General features: G+C 47.0%; 1 protein-coding gene across 2 annotated transcripts; it reads left to right on the top strand.

The window, feature by feature from the left end:
• Positions 1-68: 68 nt before the first annotated feature.
• CMTR1 (cap methyltransferase 1) lies at positions 69-27549 on the top strand. Of its 2 annotated transcripts, none has more exons than XM_032948136.2 (23): positions 69-774; positions 2007-2170; positions 3135-3293; positions 4892-4984; positions 5955-6026; positions 6826-6920; positions 7245-7317; positions 7530-7728; positions 9762-9880; positions 10440-10536; positions 11043-11175; positions 11588-11770; positions 12730-12786; positions 13529-13586; positions 13731-13799; positions 16253-16387; positions 18123-18248; positions 19944-20035; positions 21102-21170; positions 22408-22455; positions 24027-24139; positions 25692-25800; positions 26473-27549. In XM_032948136.2, exons 1-23 carry the CDS (start codon positions 552-554, stop codon positions 26606-26608), a joined length of 2622 nt encoding a protein of 873 aa, XP_032804027.1. In that variant the 5' UTR covers positions 69-551; the 3' UTR covers positions 26609-27549. The 2 variants fall into 2 exon arrangements, with proteins under 2 accessions (XP_032804027.1, XP_032804028.1); XM_032948137.2 differs by having other exon boundaries at positions 71-774; positions 16256-16387.
• The last annotated feature ends 378 nt before the right edge of the window (positions 27550-27927 follow it).

Here is a 27927-nt window from a genome sequence, read left to right as displayed (position 1 = left end):
CCACTGTTGCTCTGCATCACTGCAGAGCGTTGCGTGTGTGTGTGTGGGGACCGGGGTGGGCGAGGGTTAACGAGCCGATACCGCGGGCGGCCATATTACGTGGGGGAAGGGAAGCCGAAGCAACTCGCATCGAGTTGCTCGTTTCGATGACGCAGCAACCGAAGTTGCCAACGGCTCTCTAGCGCCCCCTCACACACGAGGGCCGGCCCCGTTGATTTGTTTAACACCGGCGGTGGACACGCGGCCAAATGCCCCTACGTAAGATGGCGCGCGGGCTCGCCGAGGTGTCGACGGAGGCGCGATCGTCGCCGCGTTGAAAGCGGCGGGCGGGAAGGGTTTTGTGGCGGCGGCGGCGGTGGCGGTGAAGAGAAACGCGGCCCTGTCCTGTTGGGGGCTGGTCGCGCGGGAGACGCGCGGGGCCTTCTCGTTTTTTGTTTGTTTAGTTTCTCTCTATCTCTGTGTGTGTCCGTGTCCTCGTTCTAACTCCACACACACCACTCCCGCCCCCCCCCCCCCCGACTTGCGCGGGGAGGGAACGGCGAGCCGTCGCCATGAGGCGACGCCTGAAGGAGGGGCAGGGTTGTTGTAGTGGTGGTGGTGGTGGGGAGGAGGAGGAGGGGGATGAGGCGGACGAGAAGGAGCCGGGAGCGAAGCGAGTCGCCTTGAGCGCCTCGCCCGGGACGGCGGCGGGAGACGGCGGCGGCCCCGCGGCGGCGTCGCCGCCGCCGTCCATTCGCGCTCTAGGAGCCCAGCAGCCCCTGAACAGCGCGGCGGGTGAGAGTCCAAACCCCCCACCACCATCACCACCACCCTCACGCTCCCCTCATCCTTCCTCTTCCCCAGGATCCAGTCTCGCTCACAACATTCGCTGCCGACTCAGGAACTCATGAGACGTGACCGAGGAGGAGGGTGGGGTGCGGGGTGCCCGACACGGGAATGTGGAGTTGCCAAACCCACCCACGGCGCAACGGTGGCTTGCCGCGTAGGGTTGACGAGGCTTTGTCCTGGAAATTGGCGCGATGTCCGACGTTTCGCTGCACGCGTCGGAAACCTTCAGGACCTGCCCCCCCCCCCCCTGCTGTTGGACGTATACGCCGACCACGCGCGGTGTGCAGCAGTCCCGCAAACACATCGGAGAGCCGTGCGGCACAGCGGCGAAACCCGTACAATGTAGTACAGGCTGCAGTTGCCATCGTACGACCCTACTTGGAATGTCACAAGAATGTACCGAATGACAAGACGCAGTCGCCGTGTTTTGTTTACCTCTCCACCCATGCTCGCTGTCAGTCACGCCGCCGCCTGGCTTCTAGACGCATGCCTCCCACTGGCCTCTGTCACGCATTGCCCCATCTGCCAATATAACAGGGCTTGTCTGCAGCAGTCCTCTTGTTGAGGCATCTGACGACATCACGCACGAGTCCGGGGGTTCTCTCTCCATTGCCTCTTCTCAGTGGTGGCTCAAAGGCATAAGCAGACAAGAACACGCATATGGCCTCGGGCAGTTTCAAGTCGCACCTGATGCATGGAAAAAATGTTTATTTAAGGAACATAATAGCTCAAATCCCAATCATCTCTAATACATGTGTTATCTAACTGTTCTCTCATCACGCTACATCTCTATCTGTTGTCGATGTCTCTTCTTATTCTTGGTTCTTTCGGTAAAGTCACTTAGAAGGGAAATAATAAAATAATAAAAATATAAAACAGAAGATGCCTCTTCTGTTTTAAATCCAAAGGCGATCTCCAAAAAAATGTCTGCATAAACCCCCAATGGGCCTGGACCACGCTTCTCACTAATTTAACCAAGGAAGGGATATCGCACGTATTGAAACCATCTTAATGGTGCATTCTTGGTATTGCACTCATTCGACTGTTAGACGAAGTAAATGAGCTTGAACATGACTTTGCAATGATGGCTGGTGGTCAAGACTAACGACACAATATTTAGTTTCAACAAGGAACATGTTTGGATGGAGAAAAACTGACGAGAGGTGGTGTGTTGGCAGAGTCCACGAGCAGCGGTGACGAGGATGAGGAGAGCGAGAGGCCCATGTTGGGCGCCGGTGGGGATGGCAGCGGTGGCAGCGGTAGCAGCAGCAGCAGCAGCACCGGGCCCTCCTGTACCACCTCTGCGTTACCGATCTACAACTCCGTCTCGCAGAGGCTCATGGTGAGGCGTAGTAAGCCTCTGGGCTCGGTCACGTTCTGTGCTATACCTTGCTGATCATGGCCCACAGTGTCTCTGAAACGAAATGTGATGCCGAGTGACCTGGAAACCTTGCGTCGTAGAAATATGAGAAGCCTGTGATATTGGTGGTGCCATGATAAAATGAATGTTAGATCGTTTAGGCAAGATACACTGGCCATTTATTCTTTAGGTTCTGTATTAAAATTAGACTTGAAGAGTTTGATCTTAATTCGGGCACCTCTGGAGGTATATTGGTCATGGTATGATACATTTCTTTCAGTTTGACACATTTGACTATATCTACTTCAGACATTTAAATTTACCCACGTGAAAAGTTGGTTTGTTTACATTTACCTGATAACATGCATGCTTGAAAACTATTCACCGGATATCATTACATTGTCCCTGAAGGTGGACAAGGTGGCTCAGAAGTCAGAAGAGTACCGAGTTGGCACTGTTGAGATCCGAATTTCAAATCTGGGTTTCAGCCACCCATGATTAAACTTAGTTATCAAGTGTTGTGAGTTCATGGTCTCTCCAAAAAGAACCCCAAAACAAGCACATAAAAAACATCAATTGTGTGTTTCAAAGTTGGTTTGATAATAAACGAGCTTGAAAAGTTTTAGTTTGGCATTTTATAAACAATTGTGAGGGTATATATAAGGTGTACTCTAGTGTGGAAAAAAGCTATATAGAAGTGACTTCAGAAATAGTTCTCTGACATCTTTCCAGGCAATTCACTGGTGCCTAGCTTGCTGCATGGTGTCAACGGCGTCATATAATTGAGAGGGGGTTGGGGAATATGAAAAAAATTCCATCATATTGCCCCAATGCACTAGCTCAATTGCAACAACGTCTTAGATGAGGTTTTCTACTCTGAATGCGTGCTCACCCGTGCGCCACCACGCCGTGCTGTGTCGTCGTCACCGCGATTCTGTTGCTTTAGGCCAAGATGGGCTTCCGTGAAGGTGAGGGCCTGGGCAAGCATGGCCAGGGCCGCAAGGAAATCGTCGAGGCGTCCACGCAGCGAGGTCGACGCGGATTAGGCCTCACGCTGCCCGGCTTCGAGGGCAGCCTCGAGATCGACTGGAGGAGTGAGCCTGAGGTATGTATTATCGAACGTCCTCTCTCCGGCATGTGTCAGTGCCTATTCTTGCATACAAACTCTAGCTGTATAGCAATATTAATATTTTTGTGATACATAATATATCAATAGTATACTTGATTCAGAATTTGTATGCATTAAATGCCCAGTACGCTGCTTATCTGGAACAATGCCCGAGTCCAAGGAGTTCATTCATTGTTGATTTAGTTTTCTAAGAGTTGCTTTCAAAACGACAGTGGTTGTCAGAAGGGATTGGCTTAGATTTGCCTGCATGAGGAACTGTTCAACTGATCGTTTGGAAGATGATGGGAAAGTGGTCTGGTGGCTTTACACGATATTACATTTCATGTAAAGCCACCTGATGATATTCCAATTTTTGACGGAAATCAAATGCCAAAGAAGTCATGCTAAATTAGCTCTGGTTTAGTTACTGCTATTTTAGTAGTCTACAAGTATTAATACATCACCATATTGTGGCAGTGTTACTGTAGAGATGGCTGTGCACTTGTGCATTCGTCTGCATTAAAAAGTGGTCATAGGTGAAGGTCAGTTCGCTAAAATATCAGAGCAGTGAGCTGGCACGGCTGAGATTCTGGGCTCGAATCTGAACAGCCGCTTATGATTAACCCAATTCTCAGTTTAAGCGAGTTGATAGTTTCAGCCCCGTCAGTAGTAATTGAAGAAAAAAAGAACCAATCACATGAAATATATTTTTGCAACTAATTAGGCTTGTTCCATCTCAAGCCATACATGTTTAGAATCGATTGACGTGACGATTCATCTTCTCAGGGCATCAAAATTTGTGTCCCCTAGTGTGGATAAAGAGGTCTATTGAAATTACTTTGAACATAGTGATGTCATCTTTTCGGGCCTTTCTTTGATACAGAGCTTCACATTGCTCTCTGTGAGAATATATTTCAATTAAATAAACTTATGTTTGACATGATGCTTTTAGCACAGTTGGAATGTAAATAGGAAACAAAAACGAACAGAAAAAAAATGGGCATAGTCAGTGCATGTGACCTCACTAGACTCAAAATTTCTCTTCACTGCTAATTTGCGCATCGAGCAAGTGCCACTGATGTATTTACATTACCCCGGATTCTTTTTGCGTTCCAGAATGAGAGGTCCGGATTAAATTAATTTCTGCTCGGATTAGCGGAAGTCTGTTGCAGCAGTATTCTTCACCCTTTCCCATTCCGTCTGCAAATTGCAGGGTTGGTCCTGTTCACCGCTGAGTCTTGGAACAATTAAGCAATTAGCGTTAATTTATTTAAAGGCATAGCGCCTATGTTTTTGAAAGACATTGTACTGTACTCACCGCAGAGAACTGTAGCGACACGACCGCACTCTATAATAGCTGGCGCCAAACTGTGCCACGCCCTTTAGCATGTCCTTGTGGGAGTCTCGGTACGTCTTCTGACCTGAAGACGTACCGATATAGTTATTATATTTTAGTTTTTATTGCGATTCTGGAATTGGACGTACACGTATGTCATCGGAATGGGAAAGGGTTAATTTGTTTCTTTATTGGTCGTAGCCAGACGTAATGGCTATTGTTGTCATTGTTGTTGTTACGGCTGCATCGTCTGCCTCAGCCCAGTGCGGACGAGCAGGTGAAGTGGCTTCCAGAGAGCAGCGAGCCTCCGCCCATCGCCGAGCACATGCAGCGGTGGATGCAAGTTGGGCCGGTAAGGACACAGTTGTGAGGTGGCCGGATGGCTGAGAGGCCAGAGCGCTTATTTGCCAGTGCTAATATTCCAAGTAGCTGGTTTCAGCCGCCTGTGATTAAACCTGATTCTCAAGAATCGAGAGATTATGGTATCAGTATGGTCACTACTGACTTGAAAAAAAAAACATTACATACAATTTAGTTGTGCATTTAATTTGCCCAAATTCCAGCTCTGAGAATAATATTGGATTGACTGTCAGGTAACGAACATTACTGTCAGTGGCATGGTGGGAAGTGCTGCCCCCTACTATGTGAAACAGACATTAGTTTAAGGGATCTCTTTGTACATTCTCCATCATTCCATTATCCCAAGTTCAACATTTTAATTTAATATGTATAAACAATATATAATTGATGGTTAGGACAAACTATTTAATGTACACCCAGGTTCTGTCCCTGAAAATCAGAATGTCTCTTGAAAGTAGTGAAATCAAAGCAAAGAGATGAGATGGTAGATCGTAATGTGGTCCAGAACCTTAATAGTAACTCGTTACACAACTATACTGTACAACCATTGTTATGAAAAGTAAGTGTATACTTTTGATATATTGAGATATGTTGTCTATTACACTATATTATTAGTTTATCATATACAAATGGTTTACACTTGTATAAACATAGTCTCCATAAATACGGTATGTGGGAAAAAAACAATGAACAGAGTACATGAAAGAGACTGCTGCAGTCAGGATCGCTAACGCTTGGGCACCATCTGGCCCAAGTTCGTAAATCTCGAGTACTTTATGGTGAGGCACGCCGTACGTGAAACAGTTTTGGGTATCATTAAGTTGAGTGTTACAGTGAAAGTATGTAGAATGGGAGGGCGTAAATCAGGGTATTACCGTATATTGTGCGTAATAATCGATATTAGTCAGTACATGTGTGGATTGTTAGACGCCTAATTTTTTTTAAATCTATTTCTGTTGCAGAAAAAGCACGCTCCCGAAGACGAAGTGGAGTTCTGTGACCTGCAAACCATTCACAACGTACTGCGATGTAAGGTGAGGGGGCACTCTGGAGATGTTTCCATGTAGACTTGTCAGAGTTTGTTAGGGAGTGACTTAACTAGGAGTGACACAATGTGTATTGCTTCATAGAGCACGGGATCATGTAAAGAACAAGACAGAAAAAGCAAACACTAGATGCAAACAAGACCGTACAAAGAAAGCAAAACATGCGGGCCACAGTACAATCGAGCCAGTATAAACAAGGCAGAATGACTTAAGACACAAGATAATCAGTTCTTGAATCATGATGCCAAATTTTGTCATAATACACGGAATTGCAAGGGCTCCTATTTCAAACCGAAGATTCAGCCCTGTGGTCCAAGGGACCTGGCATGATGTCTTTAGTATACATGTTAACGGCGCTTACTTGACCCTATACAAGATGTTTCCCATCTCGTTACATAATGGGATCAAGCAGTCATGTTTTGTCAGCCAATATAGATGACTGCTTGAACAGGGCTACCTGACTCAGCCACTAGAATAATATAGGGTATGCCACCATTGCATCCTTGGGCTTAATGTACACATTTTCCAGGAGGATGATGCACATGGAAGCATGATTGTTTAGAAAAAGTCAAATAGACGACTTGAAGGAAGGTATCCATTACAGTGAAATGCAGATGAAAGCTTAAGATATGGTAGGGAGTTTGAGGCAAAGACCTGCCGTTTGGAAAATGATTAAAGCAGAAGATCCACATGGCACCGCGCTATTGGCAGAGTCTTGACATCACTCGATGATCAATCCTTGGAACGGTCTCTTCCTGTGTTTGTCCGTGCCCGCGTGTGGCTGCAGAGCGTCTTCGACGAGCTGGACGGGGAGGAAATGAGGAAGGCGCGTACGCGCTCCAACCCTTATGAGACGATCCGCGGGGTCATCTTCCTCAACAGGTGCAATGGGCGGCTCGGTGGTGTCCACCGCAGACCCTGTGAACACCCTGTCTGTTGCAGTACCTGGAGCAATACGTTTTGCATGTGTACATTGTCAGTGTTTTACTTGTAATAAGATTTGTAATAATGAATTACGTTTATATAGAGCCTTTCTACAAGGTACTCAAAGCGCTGTACATGACAAAACAATACAAACAAGGGAGATGAATGTATTCCACGAAGAAGAGAATTATACTCAATGAGCTCGCGCCTGGTCATAAATTATAGTAAATTATCAAATCTGTCTATCTAAATCGCACCTATTTGCGTCTCTTCAATGACCAGGGCTTCAGTGAAGATGGCCAACATGGACTGTGTGTTCGACTTCATGTTCACCAACCCAAAGGATAAAAATGGGGTGAGTCTCTGCCAACCATGAATCTATATGCAACTCACTCCCAAGGCATGGGCGAGAGATGCAGTAGTGCATAGATGGGTGGGCGCGTGTGGACGATAAACGTGCGCAGAGAGGCCCAGGGCAGGCACACGGGAGGGCAGATACCACGAGCGTGTCGGATCGTAGTGACCACTGTGCGTGCGTGTGCGCGCGCTTGCTTGCGTCCTTTGCAGCAACCACTGGTGAACGATAAGGGCGGCGAGCTGCTATACTTTGCGGACGTGTGCGCGGGCCCCGGTGGATTCTCAGAGTACGTGCTGTGGCGCCGTTCGTGGCATGCCAAGGGCTTCGGCCTCACCCTGCGCGGCCCCAACGACTTCAAGCTCGAGGACTTCTTTGCGGCTCCCAGCGAGATGTTCGAGGCGCACTACGGTAGGCGTTGCGTCACAGTGTGGCAGACCTGGGGTGAATTAATAGTTTCAATTGTGTAATTTGTATTGCAGGATTTAGGATTTTCCCTTTAAACTAAACTATTAAATTATAAACTTTTTATTTTAGATTTGAAGCTTTTGTGACTGCAAGGATTTATACTCTTTGGTTTTTTCGGTAAAGTCACATAGGTGACTTTATTTTACCTACGTGACTCGACCGAAAAAAAACCAAAGAGTATTTTTATTTTACCAGGTAAAACCCACTGAGCTATATAGCTCTTTTTCAGAAGCTACCTGGCCGCAAATGATAGCTCAACGAAGTGGCTTATCATGTGGAAATTTATAGCAGCCAAATACTCTCAATGCACGTTGATTCTAAATGTGGAGGGAAAAACCGGAAGTCCCGGAGAAAAATCCACACGACCATGGGAAGAACATGCAAACTCCAAATATAGGCATCAGGGTCGGGATCGAACCCACAACCTCCTGTATACCAGGCAAGGAAGTTGAAATCGTGCCACCGTAGCACTTGCCAAAATGCCGCGGATTCTCAAAGTGCTTTACCAAATGAACAGGGAAATAGAACACGGTAGGGGCCAAAATGTCATGTGAAGAGGGGAAACAACGATGAACAATGCACCATAAAATAATGAGTGAAGGACATCACAGACAAGGGATACACAACGATCCATGTGCACAAACCAGGGTGACAGATGTACCACCCAAAATCCCGCAATCATCTAATTGCAATCACAGTGTAATTGTATTGTAATTATAATTGACCCCAGGTCTGTTGTGTCGTTTACACAATACGAGCAACATAGCAAGAACTGATTGGAGGAAAAAAAATTGATTCAAAGCTTTCGTGACTGCAGGGATTCATATTCTTGGTTCTTTCGGTAAAGTCACAATAAAATAAAATTAATTGTTTTATATTTTTATTATTTTATTGTTTTCCTTCTACGTGACTTTACCGAAAGAACCAAGAATATGATTGGAGGAAGTTAAGTAATTGGAATGAGTGCATGCGCAAATGTTTGCATGTGTGGATGCACCCAGTGTGTGTTCATGATGTGTTTCTGCAATCTGTAAATTTGAGTATATATTTTGTTGCAGTGTTGTAAACATTTTCAGTATTTTAGGAAGCATTGTGTTGTTAAAAACAACCATTTTAATAACATTTGGCCAAGCACTTGAAAAGATGCTTTAAAGCGCTCGGATAATTGCATAATAAGTGAGTAAATCAGGTAGAAGTAATAACCGTGTACCAATTTGTAATGTTTCGCACTTGTAATAGTTGAGCTGCGTAAAGGACTGAGAAATTTAGAATCCTGCAAGTGCTTATCTGTTTACTGGCCAGCGGGGAACTAAATTATTTCCCGGAGGGAGGACTCTCTGAAAGTCACCACTTTGAGGTGTGTCGGTAATAGATTTAGTACACTCAGTATGGAAAAGTGTCGATATTTAATTACTCATGCTGGACCCACTTAACGTCAGCACTGTGGAAGCTGAGTGACGATCCCTGCAGTGATGGTTGTGTCTATGCTGCCGCCCATTAATGATTTTGTCCATAAAGAGTAGAGGTAGAATTAAGCCCCCATACCCCCGACCCTCATAGTTATTCAACTAATTGTCACCATTCAGTGTGACGATTCAATTCAATAATCTATTACTTTTATTTTAACATTGCAGTCAATGGTAGCACCTCTGTGGCTGCAGGAGTGACATTAACCCACTGCATTCATACACGTACGAATAAAAAAAAAACATCTGACACGTGCGATTCAATGCATATCATATCATATTGTGATTGTGAGAATTGATAATATTTGGTTAAAGATTGCGTTGATGCTTCTTTATGTCTATTGCTAGTCATAGGCCTTCGGGCCTGTTTTCAGCAACTGCGATTTATTCAGCAGGTTATTTAAAAGTGCGCCCTTAGCAGATGTCACTGATGGGCGATGTTCATCGTTGACGCCGGGTAGTGGTTGGCAGGCACTGTGGTGCATTGTGGTGTCGTGCGTTGGCCCGCAGGCGTTAGCGGAGTGGACGGGGACGGTGACATCACGCGCTCCGACAACATCGAGGAGTTCCGCCGCTTTGTGCTGTGCGGCACCGAGGGCCGTGGCGTGCACTTCCTCATGGCCGACGGGGTGAGCGCCGCGGCCGAGTGGCGGGTGCATTACGGTGGCATCGTGCGAGCCGGGTTGGCCTTCCACATGGTCATCCACCAAGTGGTGTAGCGTGGTCCGCGTGGACCCTGGCGCAAGGATTGAGAAGAGGTCCCCCCAGTCCAATTCACCGCCCTCCCACTCTTTGTATTCCGCCACCTGGGCCTCTCTGGACCATGGACCCCCCCTCCCCCCGGGCAGTCGCACGCCAGCACACTCAGTAGCTATGACGCCACTAGGAAGCGGGCACCACAAAATTACGCGTGTAAAGTGCATCAGATATTATGCTCACGACACACGTGTCGAATTGTGTAAGAACGTATTATTTTCAGTTTATGCTAATGGTATGCGAATGTTACGTTTTGGCTAAATTTAGAAAGCAAAACTATACAGATGAGAGTACAAATGGGAATCGAACCACTACCCGTAATCATCAAAATGAATGGAATCGCCAAGGGGGGTGAATTGCTAAAATTTCCACGCACCCGCCGCACACTACAGCTACCAACCCTCATTCATGGATCTGCGCCCGTGTGCACAGGGTTTTTCGGTGGAGGGCCAGGAGAATTTGCAGGAGATTCTCAGCAAACAGCTGCTACTCTGCCAGGCACTGGTGGCGCTTTCCGTCGTCCGCAAAGGTGCGTGTCCGGCATGCGGGCTGGTTAGGGTGCAGGCAGGCACCTCGCGTCGCGCTGTGCCGATGGTGCCTTTTTACACAAGCGCGTCTCCCAACAATGTAGGTGGAAGTAAGTCACTTGAGCAATTCACATGACACAACGCCCACCAATCACAGCCACCTAACTTGATATTTTCACCCCTCCTTTGGGGACCCAACAATCTACAGCCACTCCAGGTAAATTCCTACACCTAAAGCTGACACTGCTAGAGCCCCCTGCCAACTACCAGTACTCTTCACCCCTCTTCGTAGCCTGGGCCCCTCCAGCTCATGAGCCCCAGATGAGTTGCACCACCTGCATCCCCAATAGCTACATCACTGGTGCACCTCTCTCCCCAATGATAGCAGAGGATCGGACAGCTCAAACAGAATGGGGCTGATGGGCACTCTCAAGTATTGGTGCCATTAACTTGAGCCCGCACACTCGTAATGCCTGGGTGTGGTGTGGCCTGCCGTGTGGTGGTGCAGGAGGTCACTTCGTGTGCAAGACCTTTGACCTGTTCACGCGCTTCAGCGTCGGAGTGATCTACCTCCTGTACCGCTGCTTCTCCAGGGTGTGCCTCTTCAAGCCCGTCACCAGCCGCCCCGCCAACTCAGAGAGGTGGTGCACCGCACTCACCACACGCACTATACTTACGCTCAGTGCACAATCAGGGTCCATGCTCCAGCTGTGCCCACTGGAGGAGGAACAATGTACGACGATTTGTTGCATTATCACAGATCAGACTCGCGATACGTGCAAAAAAAATATTTATTTTTGCAATTATGATGCTGATATGAGGAATTTAAGAGATATTTGTGGGCCTGACACTGCTTTCACTGAAAATACCTAAACTTTGTGTTCCGATAAAAAAGGCCACATTCATCAAACATACCTTTACAGCATGCACACTGCGACTTTATACACACCGATGACGGGTGACCTTCACACGACCCTGTCCCCTTTACTTCCCTCTGTCCCCTTCATTGTCCTTCATCCCCACCATCCTTACGACCACGTAACTTTGACCAAGGTACGTGGTGTGCCGGGGCCTGCGAGGGGGCGTGGAGCACGTGCGCGAGTTAATGCTGGCGGTGAACGCTGAGATAAACCGGTTGAAGGGCGGCGATGACGACGAGGTGCTGGAGATTGTGCCGCTGTCCACCCTCAAGGGCGACCAGGAGTTCTTCTCGTACGTGTGCTCATCCAACGAGAGGTATGGCCGGTGGTGTAGCGTGTTCGCCGCTTGTTGCAGAGGTTACTATTACTACTATTTTACCACTCGGCTATATAGGGCTTTTTCAGAAGAGACCTGGCCACAAATGATAGCTCAACGAAGTGGCTTATCATGTGGAAATGTAAAGCAGCCAAATACTCTAAACGCATGTTTCCAAATGTGGAGGGAAAAACCAGAGGACCCGGAGAAAAATCCACGTGACCACGGGGAGAACATGCAAACTCCAAATAGACAGGCATCGGGGTAGGGATCAACCCCATGACCTCCTGTATACCAGGCGAGGTAGTTAACCACGGCGGTGCACGGTTTGAATCCGGCGGCCTCTATTACTGCCGATGTAACAACCGTGGTAATACTACATGCCGCCTCCTTCCCAGTGGACGTTAAAGATCCCCTGATGTGATTTTCAAGAGTAAGCCATTGTGTGCCATCGACAAGGTACACATTTTCCAAATTCTAAAATTAGTTGCTAATTACAAAATCGATTTTAAACACACGTTTAATCTCGAATCATCGCCCCCTACTGACAGAACAATGCCCCAAGCCACTCTTGCAAATGACACTTATCCTGGTGTTTCTTGAATTCCCACCTGGTTAAATGAATAAACTTGTACTTGAAACATGTCAAGGTTGGTGAGTAAGCTAGTGGATGGCTGAGAAGCAGCCTGATCTGTATGATAACACCACTCTACAATTCAACATGGGCCACATGGACTAAACAGAAATGAGTGATTCCAATCGTGTACCCAAATCCTCAAATTCCATAATATTTTTGAGAGGGTGAATGTCGTTATAAGTCAACCGAGTTCGTTCTAAATTTTTGGGTGGTCATGGACGGCTTGCGATGGCCAGCAGGGGGCCTGACGCACCATACATTGGCCTCACGTGGGTCCCACTCTCTCTCCCTCCTCTTGACTCTCCCTCCCTCTCTGACCCAGCCACGCCAAGGTGCAGGTGCTGGCGCTGGCGAAGATCCACGCTTTCGCACTAGAACCGTGAGTACCTCTCCTCTGCAGGGTCCATGACCCAGACGAGGTAGGGGCTCGTTTTGATGGAAGCACCAAGGGGTTTTGGGTGCGATAGCGGAGGGTATAGAACAGGGGTCAGCAACCTGCGGCTCCGGGGCCACATGCAGCTTTTTAAGGACTGCTTTGTAACGTTATTTATTAAGGACTACCATCTCATATTCACATACATTGATACATTGACTTTTTTTACCAAATTGGAAAATAAGGCTCTTTTTTTTGTTATTTTGGTTGCCGCCCCCATGTTTGGGATAACCAGACACAAGCATACGTGTCGAAACGTCATAGTTTTTAAAAATTTTTTGTTATTTTCTTTGAACCTATATACGTGACTTTACCGAAAGACCCAAGAATATGAATTCCTGCAGTCACAAAAGCTTTAAGTCAAGGCATACGTGTGTGTCTGTGTGCATGCGGAGTGTTTCTGTGTGTAAGTGCATGGGTGGGGAGTGATGGCACATTAGTTAGCGCACTGCACTACAGATCCAGCGACCTTGTTTTGTTTTAACATTAGTGGGGAGTGCTATCTGAAAAGCTTGCCTGGCAATCTGGAACTAGATGGGAGCGGGGATCGTAATCTATGCACACGTGAAGTTGCTCAGAAAACAGCCGTGCTTGGCCATGCGCCTGTTTGTTTGCTGCGGACTTGTGCGCTTCTGTGTGTCCCCATGAAAATGTTCACTCGCGCGTGTAAAAAAACGTGTGTGTGCAGCACCCTTTACGAGCCACGGCAGGCGGAGGTGAGGAAGGCTTGCCTCGAGCGCTGGGGGGTGAGTTGCCACCTCCTTGCCAAGCCTTTCCCGACTCACGGCATACACCAAACAAGACTTAATCAACTATATTCTTCTCCACAGCTTCTAAACCAGTGCCTGCCCCTCTCCACTCTTGTCCCGTGTACCGCATTCTCGTTCCAGATACCGGACAAAGCACGAGTTGCTCGCCCCATGAACGACCCCAAATCCAAGTTTGCGGAGCTCATTGAGGTTCGTTGACATTCACCAGCGGACACTTTTAACCTCTCTTGGCAATTTGGAGTTTGTCTTCACGATCTTCTCCACTCACTCCTGTCCTGGGCCACCATCTCCACATCCACTCCATAACCATTCATATCCTGGTTCACCACTTGGAACCACCATCTCCAGGCCTCTCAGTCTCGACCCCAGTGCTTCCATGTTCATCACCTTTCTTCCGATGTGGTTTTCGTCTCTTACGATATCGCTTAGTCGCCTTGGATACCCCCCCCTCCCCCTCTCTTGCCTTCTCCACGTCTCTTCATTTTGCTTCCTGAGATCCATCTCGTCATCCTCATTCCTGTGGTGGACAACATTGCTCCATCCTGAGTCCAACATTCAGACCTGCATGTGAATACTGGTCTTACAGATGCTACTAACCTCTATAGTAGTAGGGGTACAGGAATTGTGCATTTCACTCTTGACCCCTGTGGCTGATGGCCATATAAAGCAGTCAATTTCATGAGAAGAAATAAATAAGGTGTTGTTTCCAACCAGCCACTGATATTGATGGCACAAATAACTAAAATCCTCATTCAGGAGCACTACACATAATCTAAAATGAATTTTCTAAAATATACAGGTGAATAATAAAGTAATAAAATAATCACTTCAATGAATACATTTATCGACTTTGGTGCAATTACGTGTTTGTAACACTGGTTAGCGGAGGGCTGTTAACGAAATTAAACGCGTGGAATAAAAAAACACAGAGTCAAACAGATGAACAACAGCAGCAGCAGGAGAACGGCATGCAATTACGAAAGGCGCAGTATTTAGTCTGCAGCGAGTTTTTTTTAGCATCATGTCCAACACTTCTCGGAACCCTTCGCCCCTCCTGCTCGGGCTGGGCGTTTGACCACATGACCACCCCCGTCACCTTCAAGCATTGCCCGTGCTTGGATCTCACTGCCCCTGTGCACAACAAACATGTGGCCTGAAACAACACTACTGCCAAGACCCAACGCAGATTCACCCATTATTGTGCCTCCCTGCTGCAGGCCAACCTCGTACCTCGATACCTTGCCCTGTCTCGACATGCCTTTTCGCCGATGTTATTTCATGTGCTCTCGGGTCTCGGCAACATGTCAGGAGAACAAGTGCCCATTCACAACTCACGCAGAGTAGTGTATCACCCTGTGAGTTAATAGAGCAGCCCATTGAAAGATATAGCACAGAACTGTATTTGAGAGTGCTTCAAGTAACAAAATTTGAAGACTGATATATATATATTTTTTTTAATTTTCAGAGCTGGAATTTGGCCCAATGAAGTAAAAAAAAAGTCAAGTTTAAAAGCTAAATGTGGTGTTTTATTTTGAGCAATTGTTGACCTGGATAAGGCTGTTAGCTCACTACACTTGAGAACCCATGTTAATCACAGGCGGCTGAAACCCATATTTGAACAAAACATATCTTAGTAATCTTGACTATGCGCTCGAAACTCTGAGCTACCCAGTCACCTCCATCTCAATATTTTAAGATACATTTGTATGATGAGGATCCCGAGTGCATTAGCTATGCCTGTGTCAGACCACAGAGCTAGCATAGCTGAGATTCTGGGTTCATACAGCGTAGCTACATGTATTACATCTGCATACTGTACTATACGGGTAATAGAAAAAAGTATGTAGACCTGGCCGACAGCCCTACTCCCAACACCCCCATCCCCCCTCCCCCAGGTACCCTCCCTTGTGTGGGACAGCCCCCAGGCGCTCCACCCCCTCAAGCAGCACCCCCACAGCCGCCTCTCCCCACCTTTCGCACCCTTTCCTTGGCCTCACCCACTCTCCCCCCTTCTCCCCGAGCACACCCCTCCTCGCAGCGTGAACCCTTGTGTTGGCACCCGTGCAGCCCCTCCTCTTGCCCCCCACCACCTCCCCCTCACGCCCCCACCCCCCGGGACGAACGATGGCAGGTGAGAGCCCAATGAAGGAAAAGTCTCTTTTGCCAAGAAGACCTGGCTTCCAAATTACAGGTAGTCACCTGGCATGAACCCAGTTTCTCAAATCTTAGGAGCCGATGTCAGCCCAATCAGTCACAAGTGACAAGATGTAGCATCTTATGCAGTTTTGTTTTTGAAATTAATTTTGGCCAAACTCTCTTTTGAAGTTCTCAATTAGTAACTGACAGTCGCGTGCAAAATACCACTCGCAAACAAAATGAAATGGAGCACCACCAGAAGGCATTCAATTGTGTTGATCACCATCATCTGGGACAGAGTGATTTTCTTTGCTTCCTTGCAAAGAAAATCACTCTGTAGACTGGCTTAAATAGCCTTAGTGGGCTATCAATAGGTGACGTGGGATCTTGTTAACTTGTATGCGAATGCCTTGTGTGGAAACACGGAAGTTACCTTGCTTAATTCCCGCCCGTTTGCTACCAACCTGTCCGGTTTTATCATTCCCTGTGTCCCTTCCCTCCCAAAGCAGGAAAAGGACGTGGAAAGTTTTGGGCGTCAACCACTGGCGCTGACGTCCAAGTCGATGGAAAAGTTGCGGCCCGTGCTGGACTACCGCTGCATGGTGGCTGGAGGGGAGCATATCTTCCTGATGGGCCTGGGGGTCAGTGGTGGCATTGGCACTGACGTGGGGGTCGTGGGGTTCGCTCAGCATGGGTTCACAATTGATTTGCTGCTGACGCTGTGAGTGGTTTATGCCAATTCTGGCCAGATAATAGCAGTTCACCCTGCCTTGAGCATTAAAATGTTTTAACGATTTCAGTTCACAATTTTATTTTCGAATTGGCAGGGAATTTTTGTCCCATATTTTTTAACCCATCGGTATTGTATCTATTTTTTTCTGTCTTATACAGTTTTGTTCACTCCCTTAAGCGAGGCCACAAAATGTTTTTTTGAGGCTCAGAGCCGAATGGAAAATGACCCCTTTTAAGGCCCTCTCAGCTCTGAGGCCCAGAGTTACACCTCCATGTCCTGCCAATCCTGCCCGCCATCCATTAGCCTGAATGTAACAGCATATAATTTGTATATAATTAGCAACCGTTGTCAGTTGTGAATTCTCACACGATTCAATTTTGCGTAAGAATCGATTTTACTTGAATTTGTTGATCGTTGTGCGCCTCGTAGATCAGCTCTAAGACAGACGGAGTGCATGGGGACAGTTGTTTTACATTTATGCATTTATTTTTCTGTGAACTGTACATATTTGTGTAGCAGATGTCGTTTTTGGATGGAACCCATTCATCTGAATGGAGCCGTTGTGGTTAAACAACAGTTAAAAGTAAATGGGGTCCAAGGGTTATTGAGTTTTTATTTTGTACTGACCATAAATAATAAATATGACTTATTTGCAAAAAGTATGATTTTCCATTAAGTAATTTACATAACATCTTTGGACATCCTGCATTTTTACAAAATGAAATATACAAATATGTTGAACTTTTGCATAGCTATGTTTAAATACGTGCCATGTTTGTTTAATATAGACAATGATTCATCCCAGTCATTATAGGACTTCACTATACAGAGGTTGCGATGTGATTTGAGAATCAATAACTTGTAATCTAATTTTTATTGTTCAATTTATGATATGAAAAAAAACAATTCTGTCTCGTTTGTATAATTTTGTTTGATGTTAGTCTAACCTCGATCTAATTTATATAAATCGTAAATTATACTATCTTGAACTTCCCATTAAGTAATTGGTTGTAAAATTTTCAGCATTGAAATGTTTGGCCAATACCAGTTAACCCTTTCCCCTTCCGAGACGTCTGCAAGTTGCAGGGTGGGTCCCGTTCACCGCTGAATTTCGGAACGCGCAAGCATTTAGCGTTAATTTTATTTAGATAGGCAAAGCGCTGTGGTTTTTATAGACATTTTACTCACCGCAGAGAACTGTAGCGACACGACTGGACAACCAGCACCTAACTATGCCACACACCCTCCTGCATAGCCTTTTACACGTTAAACGTATGTGTACGTTGTCGGAACGGAATCGGAAGAAAAACTGATGACGTACATGTAGATGTACGTCATCGGAATGGGAAAGGGTTAAATTATTTGTTTTTGAGCTATGGGATGAAACCAGGAAACCTGGAGGAAACCCATGCAGAACAGGGGGAGAACATACAAACTCCACACAGAAAGGGGCCCGAGTTGTGAATCGAACCCAGGACCTTGCCGTGATGCACAACTGTTACCACTGCGTTGCCACCCTGCCACTCCGCACCTCCGATTAGCACAGCGGAAGACGTTCAACATACCTACACGCAAAACTGTGAACTCGGCATTGTCTGTGCAGTCACCTGAGTCAAGTTTTCTCGTGCGCTCATGTCTCCCAGAAAACCCAGATCTACAGCTGGGACGGGAGGCAGCCCGTGCGGTGGCGCAAACCGGAGGGGCTGCGCACAGAGCTCCCGCGCGACACACTGCTGCTCGTCGAGACAGTGCAGGAGCTCCGTGGAGAGGTGCGTGACTCCCATGTGTGCGCGCGCGTGTCTGCATGTGGGGTAGTGTGGGGAGCGGTGGCGCAGTTGTTAGCGTGTGCTGCGCTACGAACCCGGCGACCTAAGTTCGATTCCCGCTCACGGCCAACACAAGCGACGATTATCTGAACTGATCCTGTGCCTCCCCATAAAATCGACTCATCCTTAAAGAGTACCTGGTGGCAATGTGTAAACATGGGTAAACATTGCAACTAGAGATACAAAGGCGGGCGGGCATGGTGTTGGTCACCCACACTCTTCGTGTACCGTGTCAGCCTTCATAGGTGCTCACTACACTAACAGTACTTTCCCCAACAATCCGTTCCGGCTGAAAGGGGATCTTTCTTTTTGGGGGTGTGTGCACTGTATGGGCATGTCTACATGCACATGTGTGCGTGTGAGCATGTGTATTTGTGTGTGGTGAGCGGTGGTGTAGCCGGTTGGCATACTGTGCTTCAAACACAGTGACCCAATATAGATTCCCACTCACGGCTAACATCAGTGACATATATCTGAACCAGTCCTGTTTCTCCCCTAGGTCAAGTCAGCCTTCAATGAATACCTTGTGCCGTGTGTAAACAATGACAGCCAGACGTGGTGCTAGCCACAAACCCACTCTTGGGCACCATGCCAGCTTTCATAGGTGCTCACAGCATGTGCCCCAACAGCCTATAAGGCTGTAGGTCTGTGTGTACTTCTCATGACCCGTTGACCAAGTTTGGAGTTCCCAATATAGTAACCTTTTTATATTCGAGCTTCCATTTGGCAAGCGTGCATTTCTATGGGCTAACAACAGCGTTGGCAGTGTTACCACAGCTCAGAGCCCTGCGCTGTGGTGCACGCTACAGAGCTTGTGACGCCATTTGGAGCGGCAAGCCATTATTGCGTGCCATTGTTGCGGTTACGCACCCCCACTTCCCGCCTGTGAAAAAAACGATCCCCCAATAAATGATGTAAAAATTCTGTGGACCGACCGTGAGTCAGTACGAGCTAGTAGATCGTAGATTCCTCTTGCAGAGGAGAGATCGGTTTGCAGCAGCTCTCGCCAGGTTCAACTAAAACCTGCACCCAGGCCTACCCACACTCTGTCCAACATGAGGTTGAAGCTTGTTAATGAGAAAGGACTGAAATCAATCGGATGCCTAAACGGGCACTTGAGTAATGCACTGCATTGGCATTGCATTCAAACGTCGGGGAGTGGTGTCATTAGGAAGATCACTACAGTGTCATAATAATGTTTGATCACTACTTTAAAGTATTTTTTTTCTCTCACTAATGAGACGTACAACTTATATCAGACAGCTCAGGACACACTGGCTTAGGCATGTATCTATAATGAGCTGTTTGTTTTGGATTGAGTCTTCTTTAAATAAACGTCACTCAATGGCGTGACTTGTGTATGTGTGTGTCATTTTATGCGGCGTGCATTTGATTCCCGGTCGTTGCCCAACATCAGTGGCAAGTGATGTGAGAACCGGTCCTGAATCCTCTTCCGAGGTCAGCTCAGCCTTATACGAGTACCTGATGCGGTGCGGTGTCTAACCATCAGCGCTGGAGAAATGTAGGCGGCCAACCAAGCCATACCACCCCCTCTATTACCGTGCCAGCCTTAATATATCTCATGGCAGTTGCTCCAACAATAGATGTAGGCTACTTACAGGAACTTTGCCTCTGCAGGGGAGAGCACAGAGAAGAGTAACGGCCATTCACATCCTGGACGCGCTCATCCTGTGCGGCACAGACGTGCGGAGCGAGCACTTCAACCTGCGGTGCGTGAGACGGGCTGGCCCATACTATGCGATATAATGTCTCACAATATGATATCGAACTTCATACGATAAGATATTATACTTCATACCATACGATATCACACTGCCCATGATACGATATTATATTGCAATATACACGATATGATGTTACACTTCACATGATACGGTGTCACACTTCACGGTGTGACGATTATCACGATATCAGTTTCCCATAATTTGTCATTGTATTTCACATTTCTTTCATCTTGTTTCTGTGTTTTGTTGTACTTTCTGTACAATTCAGGGTTACTTAAACATTTATTTAAAAAGCTGCTGGATAATGGCCTCTATACGCTGTGCGGGTCGTGAAGGTTATATGACCAGACTTCACGATGCTGGTTCAATTTTTATTTAAAGCTTTCGTGACTGCAGGGATTCATATTCTTGGTTCTTTCGGTAAAGTCACGTAGAAGGGAAACAATAAAATAATAAAAATATAAAACAAAATTCTCACGACGTTTCGACTGCAACACAAGCAGTCAGCATCAGGTGTGAAAACGTGACTTAACCGAAAGAACCAAAAAGATGTTGGTTCATATGGGTTGGTGGCAGTGAGGGATAATTAGACGTGGTAGCATTGAAGTACAGTACAACTGTGGATATCGCCACACTTTCCCCTGCTGCCCACCACATAGCCCAACACATTTGACAATCTGTCAGATACGCCCCACTAAATATGCGCACATTGTTATGAATTGCAACGGTCAGTTGTGCCATTACGATTGCAATTGTAAACTTCGAGGTGAAGAGAAATACGAAAAATAATATTTTATTCCATTAATTTAACCAGGAAAGCCTCACCGACTCTCAAGACTTGTATCCTTTAACAAGTGTTTGGCATGTGGGAAAAAAAAACACACACGTAAAAGTTTTGTACACGGGAATTAAAGAATTCATTGCTGTACAAGCATCTCCTCGCCACATCGCTTCCAAAGGCTACAGCACCTGGTATTCCCGGGCAGTCTCCCATCCAGGTTCTCACCATACTTGACTTTCCTGCTTGCCCCCTGCGGATGTTTGCGTGCAGGATGCAGATGGCTGAAAAATTTGTCAAAGCCATCGCGAAACCCAGCCGCTCAGACATGAATCCAATACGGTGAGTGACATGTGATCGTCTTTGTGTGTATGATTCTGCTTGCCTTGGTGTGTCTGTCGTTATGTTTGTATGTGTTATTGTGATGGGGAGTGGTAATGTGGTTTTAGCGGTAGTGCAGCGGTTAGCAAGCTGTTCAACGAACCCAGCGACCTGGGTTCGATCCCTGCTTACGACCAACATCGGTGACAAACATCTGAATGGCTCCTGCACCTTTCCTAGGTCGACTTCTTAAATGAGTACCTGGTGCTATGCGGACACATCAGCACTGGAAAGACAAAGGTGGCCTGGCATGGTGCTGGCTACCCCCCCCCCCTCGTGTGTCGTTCCAGCCTTCATAGGTGTTCACTAGCAGCACTTGCCCCAACATTCTGTTAAAGGCTACACGGGAGATCTTTGTGTTCACTTTGTTTGGCTTTTATGTCTGTTTTTTGGTTCTCTTTGGTGTGTTTTTTGTTTGTTTATCCGCATCACCAGTGGAGACATAAAGGTTACTGGGTGTGGTCCTGGCCCACATCACGATTTTGTGAGCCACCAGGCTAATCATCGTGTTTGTGGCATGCACTTGGGTATGGAAATAAATAAAACCTGAATGTACAATAATAAATAGCAGCAGACAAAATTTCAGTGAACTGTTGGTCCTGTTGACTGTTACAGCTTAAACACATTCAACAACTTAAACACTCCTAAACTTGCATCGCTAATTCTTTTTCTGAAATCCCCTTCATTATCCTGCTGAAAAGTTTGTTTCCTTCGCTGTGTACCTGCCTCATTATTTGTGAATACATGGGCTGCCTGCCTGGGCATTCAGACATACAGGCTGACTCGAAGCCACTTACATTTGTGTCTCAATAAATTAAGGACAGGTGTATGCTAGAGTATCAACAGCAGTCATGACATCACCCACCACTGCATCGAGAGCACTAGAGCAATACTCAAACCAGGCCCTGGCCACGGTAACAGCATTGAATGCCACAAAGGCACCAGGCTCAGGGCAGTCAAAAGGTTTTTGGTGGCCTTGGTATAAAATGACAGTTGAGCGACTGTCAGTCCTTTTCTAGGTCCTCCATCTGAGGCCTATTCAGCCCTTTCTGAAGCTCCCTCAGATCTGAGTCGCCGGAGAAGACTGCCTCACATGGCTCATTTACCCGGGCATCCCTGCAGCGCTAGCCACATGGCGAGTCAGGTGTCGGCTCGGAGAACAGGTTGGTGCAGTGCTGGCTGTGTGTGATGCGTGCAGGGTGAAGGAGCGATACCGCCTGGAGGAGATCGACCGCGTGTTCCTCAGGTGTGAGATGCTCGCCTGCCTGCATCTCGTGTGCCACGGCTCGGCGCGGTCGTTCCCTCGGGGAGGGGACTGACTCGGCGCGACTGTGAAAAAAGCGATCAGATGACCCCGATACGGCGCAGGATTACGAATCTGCACCAGTGGCGTAGCATGCTTTTGCGATCATCTGGAACGCTCTTCCTTCCGATATTAGGAAGCCACTGGAGCTATGCACTTTTAAATAATCTAGATTGAAAACTCATTTCTTTACAACTTCTTTTTGTGTTTAGTTTGTTGTCCTTCCCCCGCACTTCCGATTAGCACGCTACGTAGGGTGCAAAAGAAGTTCAACGAATGTATATTCATTAGGCCGCCAGTGCTGCTGTGTGAAACAAAGCTGACCCTTACTTCCAACCCCGGCCAAACGGACTATTAACTTGGGAGAGAAAACAGAGGCTTAGTCAATCTTTTTGACCTCTCCTTGACGCGCATTGCCAGAAACTTTAGCTTCGTACTGTATATATGTATATATTGTTATTGCAAGGCAAAGTCATAGATGAACGTGGTGACTTTATGTTATTGGAGCGTGACTTTTTACACAATTCCTATTTTATTATTTTGCGACCTTAATTCTAGCCCCCCGAGCAAGCCTTGCTCTTAATGCAGGCTCCATCTAGAACAGTCCTAACCCCCACGAAGTCTATTCTAATTATACCAAGTATTTTCCTAGTCCTGTTATAGGTGAGGGGTTTAATTCCCCCACCAACTGTTGCCAGCACCACTATTAGAAATTCAAATGAGAGTTATGAAATCTTCATCATCATCATAGCGGTTGGACCTGCATGGTTCGTGTGTGCATGTGTGGACATATACGTGTCTAGATTTGAAGCTTTCGTGACTGCAAGGATTCATACTCTTTGTTTTTTTCGGTAAAGTCACGTGACTTTACCGAAAAAACTAAAGAGTATATACGTGTCTGTAAATGAGTGGGAGTATAGTGCTTAGCATGCTGCATTATGAACCCGGTGACTCGACTTTGATTGCAGCTCACGGCCAGCACCAGTGACGATTATCTCAACCGGTCCTGGGCCTCCCCTGGGTTGACTCGGTCTCAAATGAGTACCTGGTGCGATGTGTACATGTCGACACTAGGAAGACAAAAGTAGCTGGGCATGATGCTGGCCACCCACCACCTTCAAAGGTTCTCGCTAACAGCACTTGCCCGAACAAGCTATACGAGGGATCTTTGGCCTTTTTGTGTGCGTGTGCAGCATGCTTGCATTTGTTAGCGTGTGTAGGAGCAGTGGGTACTCGCTGGCAGCACTTGCCTCAACAGTCTGTTAAACCTATACAGGGATCTTTGTCTTTTTATGTTTGGGAGCAGTGGATAAGGCAGTGCACTATGAACACACCAGGTACTAATTTTAAGGCTGAGGTCGACTCAGCCTTAAATGTGTACCTGATATGTGTATACATCACTACACACGGTACAAAGGCGGCTGGCCTTCAAAGGTGCTCGCTAACAGCACTTGCCCCAACAGTCTGTTAAGGCGACACGGGGGGGGGGACTTTGTCTTTTTGGGTGCGTCCAGACTGGAGATGAAGGTGACCAAGGGTTCCGGCGGGATGCCAAAACTGTCGTACACAGGACAAGACGACCGCCACTTCCTCCCGTCGGGCCTCTACTTTGTCCGCACCACACGGGGTGGGTCGAGCAGACAGGGCCCGTGCCCACGGTTATCCAAGATGAGAGGAAAATCGGATATAAGCCAAACATAAGACGCTTTAGACTTGATTCGAAGCTTTCGTGACTGCAGGAATTACTCTTTGTTTTTTTCGGGAAAGTCACGTATAAATGAGAAATAATAAAATAACATAATAGCGTACGACGTTTCAGTTGCAACACAAGCAGCCATCATCAGGTACAGAAGAGCTAAATTTACGAGAGAGAGGAAACGCATAACCCCAGATGTATATACAGGCACCCAAGTAGGGGGAACTAACACAGATACAACAGGGGACACAGAGAGAGAATCACACCAAACAATCGGTTTAGCAAAATTTGGAAACCATATAAAGCAACACAGACGGTCGGTCAAAACACAACGCATAGTCTGGTTGATTACGCTATTTCAAAGATTGCTAAATTGCAAGTTAAGTATGAAATTTTAAAATACAGACCGCACACACACACATAGACATCCAAGCAGAGCGAACCAGCACAGAGTGAAGTCGCCTTAAATAGGCAGAGAAGGTAAGGCTGAGAGACAATGGGACAAATTAGCATGAGGTATGTATGGAGCAAAGGGGGGCGCGGAAAGTGCGGAGCAGCAGCACACACTCGAAAACACCAAGGCCCACACACAGGCAGAGACAGCACAGAGACACAAATCCAAGCCAAGACAATGCTAATTTGTCCCATTGTCTCTCAACCTTACCTTCTCTGCCTATTTAAGGCGACTTCACTCTGTGCTGGTTCGCTCTGCTTGGATGTCTATGTGTGTGTGTGCGGTCTGTATTTTAAAATTTCATACTTAACTTGCAATTTAGCAATCTTTGAAATAGCGTAATCAACCAGACTATGCGTTGTGTTTTGACCGACCGTCTGTGTTGCTTTATATGGTTTCCAAATTTTGCTAAACCCTGTTTGTTTGGTGTGATTCTCTCTCTGTGTCCCCTGTTGTATCTGTGTTAGTTCCCCCTACTTGGGTGTCTGTATATACATCTGGGGTTATGTGTTTCCTCTCTCTCGTAAATTTAGCTCTTCTGTACCTAATGATGGCTGCTTGTGTTGCAACCGAAACGTCGTACGCTATTATGTCATTTTATTATTTCTTATTTATACGTGACTTTCCCGAAAAAAACAGAATAAGACGCTTAGCCAAACCACAGCACTTTAATCTGAAAACTCCATACTTGAATAATAAGGACCTTTCAAGTCACCACGCCAAAATGTCCTCCACTATATTTGTTTCAGTGTTTCCTGTGAAGGTGATTTTGCTAATTTCATTTGTTTTATAGGCTTTTTTAAATGCTTGTGTGTGTGTGTGACTCAGGGGCTCATGAGCACCTGTGATATGCATGAGAGATTTGGAGTCTCTTATTTTTTGGTTATGATTAATATGTTGATGATGACGAAGAAGAATATACTTTAGATGATCATAATGGTGGTGGTGAAGATAATGACGTTTATGTTGATGGTGGTAACGCTGATGACGACGACGATGATGATGCCTCCATTGTGCGAGTGACCGCAGACCCCTGGTGTATGGCGTACAGCAAGAACTCTCGCATGAAATACTTCTTCAACCGAGAGAAGAACCAGTCCACGTTCGAGATTCCGCCCGAGTCTGTGGCCACCTTCAGGTGAGGCTGCCGGCACAGGCCAATCAAGTGCGCCGCCAACCCCGAGGCGTGCTCGCCCAAGCGGCGACACGGGAACATTCCCCGGGTTAATCATCGCGAGATCTTAAACCCTAGCACAGGCCAGTGACCTTTAGATAACAGCCCATCCTCTCACCCCACCCCTCCCCATGCACCTTGTGATGAGATTGCCACTTAAATCAACCTGATTGTCACAACAATAATAATTATCCCGAGTTATATTTGCAGGGTTCTGCAAGTTTGGTCCGGTCCATTTGTGAATGCTTTGTCTCATTTGGGATGAAACCGGGGTGAATGGAGAAAAACACCACGCGTACCAGGGCATCACAATCAAAACTCCGCTGCCATCTATTGGTTACCTCACACTACGAGTCTATAACAGCAAAATGTTCCCCAGCAATCTCCCATTGCAATGCCTGTGTCTCAATAAACATGGGGCTGATAGCTAAACAAGCGAAAGAAAATCATTTTAAAAATTGTTCACACTTTGAGCCAGCTTAATCCAAATTGTAAGGGAAAAGTTTCATCTAACAGTGGCTAGGGAATGGACCTGCTGATTGTCACTTTCATACAGAGAATGTGTTGTTTAATTGGAATCGACCGTTGGTTGTTCCGTGCGTGGACCACGTGCTGTCACGCGCGTGTCTCGCACAGCGACTGCCACGCGACACGGCTGCTGTGGAGCTGGGCGGACGCGCGGGTGCATGACTCGCAGGCCGCCACGCCACACCCCGACCACCTCAATAAGGAGGACGTGCTCCAGTTTGTGCGCGAGCACTACCGCCCCTGACGGAGCCTTACGTCCGTTCACGCCCCCGCGGGCACCCTACGTCTCGACCGTGCCGTCTCCACCGGGCCCGCCGACTCGCCCAGCCTCACCACGCTCTCAACATCCACGGCAATCCAGCCTTCTATTACGTATCGTCCCGGCGGCGAACAGAAGCCGCTGGGTGGCGCGGCCTAGCACCAGCATCGCCGTAGCGTGGGGGCGTGAGCGTTCGAAGCGTATGCGGGAGCATCGTGCATGAGACGACCATGCGGTTCCCAGCCCTGCTCGCCGGGTAGCCATGGTAATGAAGTCGGTAATCTCCACAGAAGTGTTTCTGTCTCCCAGGGACAGCCGCGGCTTGTGGTGAATGCAGGACGCCATCTTAAAAGTATCTTGTCAATCCTGAGAGTAAAGCGTGGGAATTAAAATCGGCGTCAGGGTGTTGATGTATATTCCATAAACATGCATGACTGAAATTTTCATTCGTCCGTGGCAAACTTACAAACGCACGAGGGACATCTTGTGTTCGTGGGCTGCACTTTCTAATTGCGTTGCACGCGGAAGCACGGAGCTTTAGTTGGATCCCTGGAGGCACTCAAGAAATGACCGCTCTGCACTCTGCACACACTGCCGTCGAAGAGATTGGAAGTGACTACTGAGGGACCGTGGCTTAGTGATGGCCACATTCTTCATGGACCACTGGTAGAGGGGCGCCCGAGGCCCTGCAACATGAACACTGAGTAGGCAGCTGCTTGGCTTGCTGATCACGCCGTTTCTCTTGTACATAATTTAATTGCTTTTAGAAAGAACGTGACTTTTTTTTACTGCGTTGACATAGTTTCTATAAATGTACTCGCGTGATTTTAAATCCCCTTACATTCGAAAGTCGCTGTGTTGGGAGTGTTATTGGGGCAGCATGCGTGTGGCATTTAATTAAACTGCGATTCATTTTGTTTATTTTACCCTAGTCTAATGGCTCTTTTCTGGCTTATACACCTACATGCACGTACCAAACGCCTACTTGTGCTCCCTCTAGTATGCGATATCCATGCGTGCCTGTCCGGAGCTTTCGAAGCAAACTTGTGCAAAACAAGTTACAGGAATCAACAAGTGTTTTCTATCGAGATACTGAGGAAACTCTTCCTTAAAAGAGTGTGTGTCTTAAAGCATCACACATGTACGATTTAATGATGGTTCGTGTCTGCAGTTTAAGAAGACCCAAACTCTGCCTCTGGTTTTTCAGTCTCGGGTGATAGATCATGTCGGGTGTTTTAATGAAGAAACTGGAACCATTTGGTAGTGACATCATCATCAGCGCTTTCTCCACCAGACAAACGCTC

Source organism: Petromyzon marinus, chromosome 6, assembly GCF_048934315.1.
Source record: "Petromyzon marinus isolate PM22_M1 ecotype Great Lakes invasive population chromosome 6, UKy_Petmar_22M1.pri1.0, whole genome shotgun sequence".
NCBI classification, from domain to species: Eukaryota; Metazoa; Chordata; class Hyperoartia; order Petromyzontiformes; family Petromyzontidae; genus Petromyzon; species Petromyzon marinus.
This window is presented reverse-complemented; position numbering and strand designations above follow the sequence as displayed.

What these genes read in the sequence shown, in the direction of transcription:
- CMTR1 (XM_032948136.2), top strand. Translation starts at nt 552, where the DNA reads ATGAGGCGACGCCTGAAGGAGGGGCAGGGTTGTTGTAGTGGTGGTGGT. An exon ending in ATCGACCGCGTGTTCCTCAG is followed by an intron (nt 22,456 to 24,026) that starts GTGTGAGATGCT and finishes GGGTGCGTCCAG; the next exon opens with ACTGGAGATGAAGGTGACCA. An exon ending in GAGTCTGTGGCCACCTTCAG is followed by an intron (nt 25,801 to 26,472) that starts GTGAGGCTGCCG and finishes TGTCTCGCACAG; the next exon opens with CGACTGCCACGCGACACGGC.